This window comes from Gavialis gangeticus, unplaced genomic scaffold (genome assembly GCF_001723915.1).
Source record: "Gavialis gangeticus isolate Ggan-Ray unplaced genomic scaffold, GavGan_comp1, whole genome shotgun sequence".
Classification (NCBI taxonomy): Eukaryota; Metazoa; Chordata; order Crocodylia; family Gavialidae; genus Gavialis; species Gavialis gangeticus.
The window spans coordinates 153,977,520-153,988,879 of NW_017729022.1; the positions used below are offsets into that span (position 1 = coordinate 153,977,520).

Below are 11,360 nucleotides of genomic sequence, written 5' to 3' on the forward strand. Positions count from 1 at the left end.
GAAGTAATATTTATGAGTAGTAAGGAAAATAAGCCCAGAAACACAAATGTACGTTTTGAGTTTTTATAGCAAGATTTGGGCCAGTTCCCATCAGTTCTTATGGGATATGACTGAAATCTAATGTAGGCTTCTCAAAAGCAAATTAGAAAGTCTTAGCGAGTTATGTAGTTCTTGTTATAAAATAATTTCATTGATAGGAAAAATGAGCATTACAGCCATGATGTCATTTGCGTATTTGGTAAAAGTCTGTACTAAGAAAGGAGGGAGAACAGACTGCTAGGTCATGAAATGCCAGCTACAGCCTAACTTACAGTAAAATACTGTAATCATTTACTTATGAATTTTTTAACAACTTTTAATACTGAGAAGACTCAGGCAATATTATAATAAGTGATTCTACTTAAAACTTGGACAGCCTAAATTTGGGCTGCTTTCTACACCATTAGATACTTTCTACACCATTCCTCGAATTCCTATAAAGACCTCTCCCACTTGCAGCAGCAACTTCTGCTTAATACTCCAACAAGGTCTCTTTCTTTGCATGTTGAGTTTATAAAAATAGGCTCCCTATTTCTTACCAAAATGAAAACAAACAAAGAAAACCCCAAACAGATAAATAATACTGAGCAGTTAACACTGATGAAAAAGTTATGTATTCCTTTGCCCTCTCAAAACACTCCCCACTCCCTGACTGTCCTAAAAATAAAAGGAATAACTGAACTACAAATAATAATCATGCCACTGTTTCCTCAAACCCCTGAATGCTAAAATGTGAAAAATTGCATCTATCAAAAAAAGTTCAATAAAAAAATTGTTGAATTTCCAGAACACCACAAATATTTGGATTTCCAAATCTGAGTAAGCTTAGTGAGAAATTTCTCACAATATTTTTCCATTTTGAAGCTGTATTTATTTGCTGTCACACTGTAAAATAAAATAACTTAGCAAGGCATTTGGTTGCCAATTAGCAAAAGAAGTATTTTGAATGAATCCACATAGTAGATTTATCAAAGGATCTAGGACACACATATCAAAAGAATTCTGCAAATGAACTCAAACTACAGTGATATTTTAGAATAAAATGCATTAGAAACTACAGTTTTGATTATTAATCGGGGTCATATAAACATTATGAGTTACTGGATGTACTTTTTCCTCCTGACTGAGTGTCCTAAAGGAACTCTTCATAAATACAGCATAGCAGGAATTGGCAGACATAATTTATGTATATTTGTTGTATTTCCTGTCTGCACACATGCATGCGTTTTGTCACAATATTGTGATAGAATTTAATATGCAAGAGAGTTTCACATTTATCATGCTATAGTACTGTAATTTTTGTTTCTATTTTGAAGCACAACTGGTGCTTTTGTAAAATGTTCTGGGAAATGTTTCATGGTACATAGAACTGGAAACAAAATCATGATTTAAGAACCAAACTGATCAAAGTTTACAATATGAAACACTTCTGATTTTACAATTTTCTGCAAACTCTCTAATGATTTTCATTTTACAATAACTGATATATGTATCAAAACAGTAATTAGAAGGGTTGGCAAGAAATTAGTTCAGGTGTTTTTATAGCATTATTAATACAAAAGTTACCTGTCATCCTAGGATTAAGTGTCCATTATTTACTTTGCTTATTCTGAATACATTATGGAACAGTAATTCTGTGCAGGCCAATAAATATACATGTAGCTTAATTTTAAACTAGTTAAAATGTTTAATTTTCCCTAATTCTAAAAAATGTTTCTTAGGCCTTTTGGAATATTGTTTTCTTTATTTTTAGATTAAATGTCACTGAGACATGACAGTTGACACAAAAACCAAAGCCTTTGCTACACATCTACACAATGTTTGGTTTTGAATGGCATCACTTACATTAGGTTGAGTTTTGACCTGTCTCTCTTACTGACACTTCTGTGCTGGAGGGACTCCAGCTTAAGTGAAAAAGCTCATATATAAAAAAAGTCGAACAGGGGCACTAGGCCCATTTTTGAACAAACTCTTTAATATTCTTGAATGAGAGAAATATGTCGCTTTCTTCAACCAAATATTTGTTTGGCCCGTGCTCAAGAAGTCATTTTGAAATAGAGAACATCATCTGTTATCACTAGGTACCTACTTAACTCACGGTAGGACAAAGTCATTTCATTGTAGCAAGGGGCATGGACCTCTTCCTGGGATCTCTTGAGCATGTATTAATAGCCTTTTACAGAAGCAGGGCGCTGGCTGCCACGGCCCCCTTGCTTTACCTGTGGTTGATTGGGTGTTTCTTTTTGTGTTGTCTCAGGGCTGACAGTAGTTGTACTAAAAGGATGGTTTGGATAGGGATGATCCTGCCTCAGCCAGGAGGTTGGACTAGCCCTAAGGAGGTCCCTTCCAGCCCTACTTCTCTATGATTCTATGTTTTGGACAGCGCTCCCTTTGGATCAAATAGGCAAAGCAGAGAAAGCATTTGGATCTACACTGGGTGCCACAGTAGCCTTCAGTGGTGGGGAAAAAATAGATACCATCCACACAGCCCAGCTGGATTCAAGAGATCCAGCTGAACTGAGGACACAAAACAGGACTATCCAATGCATAACACTAAGTAGAGTAGTTAGCTGACTTCCTGTTGCCTTTCAGTATAGCTTCCAGAGCATTATGGTACAGAACGTACATTAACCTCTTCTGCTGCAATATTGTTTTCTTGTGATGCCCACAGACCTACGTTACTCCTTCTAGATCAGGTGCCCAATGGGGCTGGTCTGTAGGCCACATATGGAATGCGAATACTGTAGAATTAGGTTCATTAGAAGAGCTTTCTATTATATTGTTTTCTTATACTATATTAATCTTCTAGTCTTCCAAAAATAGACATAACAGCTGTGTAGCAGGCTGCTGACTTGCAGATGCTTGTAGCAGGCTGCAGACTCACAGGGGCTATAACCCAGCTACAGGTGGTGAAAGTTAATTGCAGGCCTGCCCTGAGGATGGGGCCAGCTGATGTGGATAGTTGGCTGGCCCAAAGGAAGTTTAAAAAAAGCTCCCAGGGAAAGAAGCTAGAGGTGCTATGTTAATTGTTGTAATGTTGGGTTGGAGCATTTTTTGGGGTGGTGTAGGAAGAGATCCAGGGGCTTTGAGGCTGGAAGTAGCAGCACCACACCAGGGACCTCACTCCAAAGGTAGAGAGAAAAGACTGCAGTGCTGAGAAAGCAGCAGAGCCAGAAACACCTTCACAACGTCTAGGAAAAGGCACAGGGCTGTGAGTTAGCCCTTTATCAGCCATGTTTATGTTTGTTTACTGCTGTGAGGATTTATGTTTGTGGGATTTCCTGGGCACTCTTGCCTCCCAGGAAAGCAAAAGACTGAGCTGAGTAATCCCCAACCTGCTACACGTTATTAAAATAGAACTGTTCAACTGAATTTCATAGATAAATGGTAAGCTGCAGTAAGTTTTAATATAAGCATAAAAGGGTCCTAAATTTCTTTTATTCACATTGACTAATAAAGAAACTATTACACCTCTTTATGTCAATGTTTTAGAGCTCTAACGTCTTGGGAAAACAAACTGAGTTATATGGCTTGGGAGAGACTCTGCTGCTCTTAAACAATTTCAAATAGAACACTAGAGTAAAATGGTAGATCTGGAACTTTTCCTATCAGCTTAATTGGGGTGTCAATCAGATCAAGCAAATATATTTAAAAAGAATCAATTATGAAGTTGCAAGAGGGACTTTTACAGAACTATTTTTTTCCTCTCAGAAACAGCTTTTTTTCTGATTGCCATAATGGGCTGGGATTTACAAATGAACACTCATGGCAGCAAATTAGATCTGTAATATTCTTACATCACTATTGAAATATTTCTGTTTTTAGACAGTCTGTCCAAGAAGTAGGTCTGTTCCAGAAAATGCAGGTTGCAGCCTAAACAGAAGACTAGGGATGACTCATTACTAACAAATAAGTCAATCTATAAATTAGAATTTTTAACAAACGAAGACCTACCTTTTCTGCTAATAATTCTCTGATCTTGCTTGCTTGGAGACGAAACTTCATTAACTGTGATTCCAGAGTTAAACATCTTTCTTTCCAATTTACAGCTCCTTCTGAATCTGAAAAATCTGCCATATTTAGGCTGGGCGGGGGGGGGAAAGAGAGTTAGGTTGTATTTAATATGCCTGAGACTTTTTTTCTAATATATATGCTAATACCAATAATATGGAGATTTGAGGAACACACAAAATACTTGTACAACAGCAGTTTAATGAAATCAGGACAAAAATAAAAAGAAGCCTGCAAAAGCACATGGAATAAAGCAATTTCCAAAAAATTTGAATTCATTAAATCGGGATTTATTTGTATTTATTAATTTATGCCAGAACTGTAGAACCCTTGACAAGCAGAGAAATATCAAGTATTTTAGCCTTTGGATGCTGTAACAATTGTAGGTATAGGAAAGGCTCTTATAGAGTTTCTCTGAAAAACAGGAATGCCTTTGTGGAGCAGTAGCATCACAGTAGTTAAGACTGACATTAATTTACAGTTTAAAAAATTACTTAAAGTGCTCTAAAATCCATATGCTTACTCAGTCTTGAAAACTGCTGTCTTTTATGATTATCCAGGGCAAGGGTTGTGCTCTAAACAAGTCTTAAGATGCTCCCAACCTCTTTCCTGGCAAAAAGAGCCCTCCCCCCCCATTATAACTAAATGTTACAGTTTTTGTACTTCTTTGTGAAAAACAGAAATCAAACTAGCTCTCAACCCTTTATAGCTCTTTATGCACTGATTTTAGAGAGCATGTAAATATATGCTTATGTCCACCCCTACTCAGAAAAAAATTTATACATGTGTAAGCTGTGCCTGCACGCTAGGCCAGGTGATGTGCCGGATTCCAGATTCCCAGGGTGCCAGTGCAGGTCTGCTGACTGAGGTGTCCCGTGGAAAGGCGTGTCCCTCACCCTCACTGCCCAAGAATTTGGTCCATGCCCACTTAAACACATCCGGTTCTTTATTATACAACTATATATAGAAAAGAAATAATTAAGCAAAAGAAGAAGTGTGTGTGTAAACAACAATTAACAACAAAACCAGCAACTTAAAAGGTTGTAGTTGTAGATTTTATTTAGGCGATTTAGTTGGTCTAATAAAAGAGATCAGATTTACCCAAAGAACCTTGTCAACCTTTAGGGTGAATAATTCCTGCACACAGAGTGGTCCCACTTGCGTCAAACAGCTTCAATAGTTAGTTTCACCTGGTTATAACCTTTTCCGAAAAAAAAAAAAGAGAGAGAGAGACAAAAAACATTTTTCCTTATGGTCAACATCCACTCTCATAAAATAAATGGCAACACAGTTATAGCTATGATCTCCCACTAGATGGCAGAGATGAGACTCTTGTTGCTCCCGGGACACTGAACTCCCTTTCTCCAGGCTGGACGCAGGGCGTCGAGCCTCCTCCGGTCAGTGTCGCAGGCAAATGGCTCTCTTTTATTCTTCCTGAAGTACACCGTCTGTAAACTCTGTGGGATTAAGTGTCCCCTCACACACCCATGTGGGTTTGGGATTCTCACAGCTCGCTGCCCCTCTGAGCTGTCTCTGTCCCCCAGCACCTCCACCCGCAGACGGGATTCCCTCTGCAGGTCTGTGTTCCTGCGGTACCTTTCCAGCTCAAACAGGACGTCCCTTCCTTTCTCCCAGCCAACTTACCAACCCCTCCCCACTCTTTCCCTGGGTACCTGTGTCCCTGATCGCACAGTTTCGACCCGGGTGGGCAATCGGTTTCTCCTGGGATGACTCGGCCCCCACCCCCCCGTCCTGAAGTCCGCTCCTCCGTTCCCTCTGCCGGAGATGCGGGGGGGGGAAGGAGGGAGCTGAGTCTCTGCCCCTTTCTTCAGGCTGCGGCTGCTGCTCTCCTCCAGCTTTCTCTCTCTCCTTCTTTTCCCTCCCTCAGCTTTTTATGGCTCAATAGCAGCCAATCGGAGCCTTTGGTTTGCAATGGGGCCTCTGGTCACGGTTCAAATGTTCCAATAAAACGCAGGCGCTGTGCACAGCATACCCTCATGCCTGGAAAAGCTATTGCACCCTCTGCAAACTTTATGCTGCCTTTCTTGCAAAGTTCTTAGGCACAGCTCACCCACTCAACTGGTACATGTGTAACAGCTGCAAAAGCTTGCTTGGCTGCAAGCTGAGTCAGTGGGACCTAAATCCATTAATCAGAATGGTTTCCTCAATCAGGGCCCAGGATTTAAATCCTACAAACACATGCATATTCTTCACTTTTTAAACACACAAGCTTAAAAGGGTCCAAGGACTATAACCCTTCTAGGTGATTCTTTTATCAGTTTGCCCTTTCTTCTTCATTCTAGGTGAATTCCTAAAGGCCAAAGCTATCCATGATGCTTGAACATATCACCTTCAAAGTCCTAGGTTGTATATCACATAGAAGGCATGCTATAAGAAACCAAACCTCACCACAGCCAACAGCACCAGCAAAGTCTGCAGGAACTCCCCTGCTTACCACTACCGCGCTCCCACTGCTCCTGCGGCTGCCGTGCCCCATGCAGCTGCCGGGGGCATGAGTCGTTCATGGAGGTACCAAACATCTAGACTCAGTTTGGTCTTTGGATTCTGTCTCAGCAGTCTAAAGGGGGGATGGAAGGTCTGGGCAGCCTCCACTCCACCAAAACTTCCTGCCCAGGCATATGCATCAAAGGTCTGGGTGGGTGGCCCTTATGCATACACCATGATCCAGGAGGATTGATGGTTGCCACAAGGAGAGTTCCATCCATGTACAGAACTAATAAGAAAGGAAGATTTTCTTTATACCATTTGTCCAAGTAGAAATATTGAGTGTCTTGTTTCTCTTGTCTTTTTTCCCCCCTCCTTCCTTTCCTTATGGCCAAAAGGAACAAGAGTGAGCTTGGGCAATGTCTTCTTAACCATAAGACAGTCCATGTTTGTGGTTATTGAGATTAAAGTATGGGGAGAAAGAGTATCCCAGAGTTTTTTGCTTATCCTTAGGGGTGTCCCTATTGGGCAGAGTTAAGGCTTCAATGTTGCACAGACATAAAATTACAGTATATCCATAAATGTTAATGAACAGTGAGTTAAATGATGAGATTTGTCAATGTCTAACTTAGTTAATATCCAGTAACTCTCTTTATGGTGGGATATTTATTAGATATAATAATGAACTTTTCCCCGAAAGGCAAAAAAGTGTTCTGGAAATATTTACTGGCATGAAATAAACTGTTTGTAGTTGTGGAGGGAATGATTTTACTTTGAATCAATGACTTCCTGTTTCTTGTTGATTCCTCCAGGGAGGAGTGGGGGGGGGGAATGAGTTCATCTCTCTTGGCTTATAAAAACTGTTCTGAATCAGTGCTGTAACCTCCACACATTTCTCTCCCCTCCCTCCGCTTTCCTCTTGCAAAAACACTTAAAATCTTTATTAAACTAAGCTGAGAAAAAAACCCACATGGTTAGTAGGTTATAATTATGGCATCAAAAATTTAATTGAGACAAATCTGACAAGCCTAGAAAGATTAAACTCTTCACTGTAACTTTGTAGTATATAAACCTCTTCACATGCTTCAAGCAGTCAGAATGTCATTTTTTTCTCTTGAAGGGATTATGATGATTTTCTTTCCTTTTCCCTATTTAAACAAAGCATTTTACTTCTATGTCATCAATTTGTATATTTTAACTGTCTTATAACGTAAGACCATGTTTAATCAAACCGTTTGTATAATGCTCGAGGGAGGAAGAGTGGGGTTGGCTAAGTCCTGCTGTTACTCCCCAACTAATTTTTCAGAGCAGAATCGGTGTGGTTTTCCTGAGCCCCAATTGGTATCAACATTTTGAGGTGGTGTAATGGAAAGGTGTTTGAACCATGCCTACCTCATCTCCCCACCACGACCTCAGGACTTCAGAAACTGCACCTATAAAAGTGTTACTGAACAAAGGGCAGCATGGATTGTGAGGCACGGTCTCTTTGGGCCATCTGCAAGGAAAATAAAATTTTAGCTTGTCCCTGACCATGGCCTTGAGGGGACCACCATTAACTCCAGTTGTAGAAGTCTAGGTTCTGATATAGCTATGTTCTGAAATACTTGAATTCCTGTACAAAATATATATTTTTTTGTTTGCTTCCCCCCCATTCCCTCATAGATATTAATAAAGATAGTTTTATCACAGAAGAAATCGGGCATGGCCTCATCCTTCAATGAGCACCACATGCATGTGCCCCTGCAGCGCTTTTGGTTCCAATGGAGGTCTAGCTGGAGTCTGCCCGTGTGGAGCACATTACAGGGGCAGGGCCTACCTGACTCTCCTGTGAAGGGGCGGCAATTGATTATAGGCGGGGAGCTGCCACCAGCACAAACTAAAGCAGTAGAAGTCATGCAATGTTTTTTGCTAACTCTTCTCAGCTCTCCGCCATCCTGAAGCCCAGCGGCAACCAATTGTTTTGGTACATGAGGCAATTTGCAAGCAAATGGCCCCAGCCCCACGTTGAGCCCCAGCTCAGTGGGCTGCATGTCCCTGGGGTGTCACTGCCGAGCTCTGTCCCCCTCAGCTTTTCCCTGGCTGCCAGGGGCCTTGCTTTACCTGGCAGGGAAGGGTGCCAGGGTTGAGGGTGCAGGGAAGGGGGCCTGGCTGCAGTAGCAGGGCTGAGGTTAATCTTATGCTGATTTTAGATTTTAGATCATGGCTGGATGGGGATGGGAATGGGCCTGCTTGGATGGGGTGGCCTCTGCAGGTCCCTTCTGGCCCTGCTTCTCTGTGACCCTTTGAACCCTGTCCCTGCCCAGGATTTGGGAGCTGCATGTCTAGGCAGGCAGGTTGGAGGCACTCACTAGGTTTCATGGCTTTTTGGCATTGACCAGATGGCTTCTAGGTGCTTCACTCCACTCTTCTTTTGCATGGTTTTGATCAGGGTTCAAATTACACTCTGTTTTGCAGGGGAAGGACTGCAAAAAAATTAAGCTGGGTCATTGATTAACAAGTCATTATTGCTTCCCAGAGCAGGGAGATTGGGCTCAATGATTTTTTAAGGTCTCTTCCAGCCCTTAATTTCTATGATTCTATGAAGTCCACCTAAGTGAAGAAGCAATCCGATTGGAGACCGCCCCCCTCCCACCCCCCGTCAGGTTATGATTTTCAAATCTTACAGGGGGGCTCTTGTTTCGTATGGAGGGGCTCAGACCCCTGAGCTCCCTCTTCATTCGTGCCCTGTTCCACCACGCAGGCAAGCCTTCCCCTGCCATTCTGCTCTCCCTTCCCTGCTCCTGATCACAAAGCTGCTGTCTCACAGTCCAGCAGCCTGCTTTTCACACATCCTCCATGATGAAGCCATGTTTTTTGCTTCAATCTTCAACTGAATCATGCAGCCCAAGGGCCTGAGTGTGTTAGTAAAGGTTCTAGTTTTTTTGGAACTGGAGAAGAATATGTGTCATGTTCTGGGATGATGAGCCACCTCGCCATCTGCACCCATGCTTCTCAAAATCCTCAGTCTGCTCATGATCTCAAGTCAGCCTCTATGCACAGGTGTTATAAAACAGCCTGTAATTGTGTGATCAAATACCGTTTTAAATATATTCCTTTAGTTTGAAATTCATAAGTGGGATCCAACAGCACCATATTTTTCTCCATGTGTGTTAAATAGTTGTTTTTCCCCCACAGTCAACATGGGGCGGGGGGAAGCTCCTTGTCTTACATTTGCATACAAGGAAACTGCATTCAATACATTGACTATCTTTGAACTGCTGCTAAAAGCAGTATGTGCTTAGTAATGGAAACCAACTATGAAGTTGATTAAAGGCAGCCAACACTGAGCATGACTATAAAGTACATGGCCTATATGGGACAAACATGCTGATAGGAATCTTTAATTTTGGGGGGTGGGGGAGGAGGCGTGGCATCCTACATGCTAGCCCCAGGCCTGGAAGCCTTTGAGTTCAGAGGTCCCCTAGTTTGCTTGTTCCTAGCCAAAGGGCCAAGGAGCAGCTAGGCAAAAAGCACAAAAGCAGCCCCTCACTGCCACAAAATTGATGGGAGCCTACTACAAGGATAGGTTAGTGCAGCTCATCTGCTGATAGAAACCTTTTTTAACAAATGTTATTAAAAACACATATAAACCAACACTTACAAAGCTTCACGAATTGAGCGCCCTTGTTTTACCAAGGCTTCATATCACAAAAACAACTACAAAAAATACAGCTCCATATATTAAACCCTTAAACATACATCAACTTCCCACAAAAAACTCTTCTTCTTCATAAAGAACCCCATTAAAAACTGCTACCTCAGTAAACACCTGAAACTCTCTGCCCCTTCCATTAGTCCTCTCTGTTGGTTCAGTGAAACAAGTGTTTCCAGTCCTTTTTCCTCCTACGTCTCTGCCTCTTCTTCTCCAACCTCTTCCATGTTCTGATTGATGTAGTATTTCAGTTCATGCAGCCTCAGCTTCAGGCACTCTCTTTCAGTGAAAGCCAACCCCTTAAATACCCAGAGGCTCCTTACTTTCCATTAACTAGTTATAACACATGCTAATAACGTCTTCAGTAATGCTCCCTTTGGTATGCATCCATATAGTACCATCTCCCACACTAACAACAGGTTTATTTTGGTGATGCTCAGAAAGTGGTGGACCTTTTCTTATACCCCCTTTGTGTATGTACACTCCCCAAACACATCCCACTGTTTTGTCTTCCCCCCACCTCTCCCTTGGGAACCTTGATGAGCTTGTCAAACTCCATTTGTGTTGCACCTCTCTCACCAGCAAGGTATTTCTTACAACTATCCATGCTAGGTCAGCATGTTCCCCTTTTAGTTGTTTACCTGCCACCACTCCCCCCACGTTCTTCGCTCGTCCTTCTGTGAAGTTTCCCACTGGCGCCATCCTCTATCCCTTACTACATTCATCAATTTCTTATGATCCTTCAGGACCTTCAGCCCTACCTTCCCTATTTTGTACCTCTGTATTAATCCTTCAATCCTAATATAATGCATTGGTGGTTGCCACGCCCATGGACTCTTCAAAGAGGTCTAATATACTCCCTGTTTCCACAAAATTGCAGCTGTGTAAAATAGAGGAAAGCAGTGCATATCATCTAGTCCCTCTATTGCTGCTTTGTATACCATGCTTACATATTTTTCATAGATGAACAATCCAGATTCTGGCAGCCCCCATCTCTTGCTTTGTACAGTTCAGATCTAACCAAACTTTCTTTTTTGGGATTCCAGAAGAACATACATATTTCCCTCTGTACTTTTGCTATCTGCTGCCACGTTCGTGGAAATACAGTTTCCATACATATAATAATCAGCAGTAGCACAGCCTTAACCACTGCAACTTTTCTGTCAAAGGACAG

At 41.7% G+C, this 11,360-nt stretch overlaps 1 protein-coding gene across 4 annotated transcripts in view; it reads right to left on the reverse strand.

Moving 5' to 3' along the window:
- The window catches only part of PLEKHH2 (pleckstrin homology, MyTH4 and FERM domain containing H2), a 127,779-nt gene extending 121,929 nt beyond the window's left edge, over nucleotides 1-5,850 (reverse strand). For 2 of the 4 annotated variants that reach the window (XM_019516365.1, XM_019516367.1), the window contains exons 1-2: nucleotides 4,834-4,969; nucleotides 3,994-4,123 (exon numbers count right to left, since the gene is read on the reverse strand). In XM_019516365.1, the coding sequence (XP_019371910.1) occupies nucleotides 3,994-4,116 (123 nt within the window). In that variant the 5' untranslated portion in view covers nucleotides 4,117-4,123; nucleotides 4,834-4,969. Of the gene's footprint in view, nucleotides 1-3,993; nucleotides 4,124-4,833; nucleotides 4,975-5,723 lie in introns of those variants that run through there. The other 2 variants (XM_019516366.1, XM_019516364.1) reach the window with 2 other exon arrangements.
- Between the last annotated feature and the right edge of the window lie 5,510 nt (nucleotides 5,851-11,360).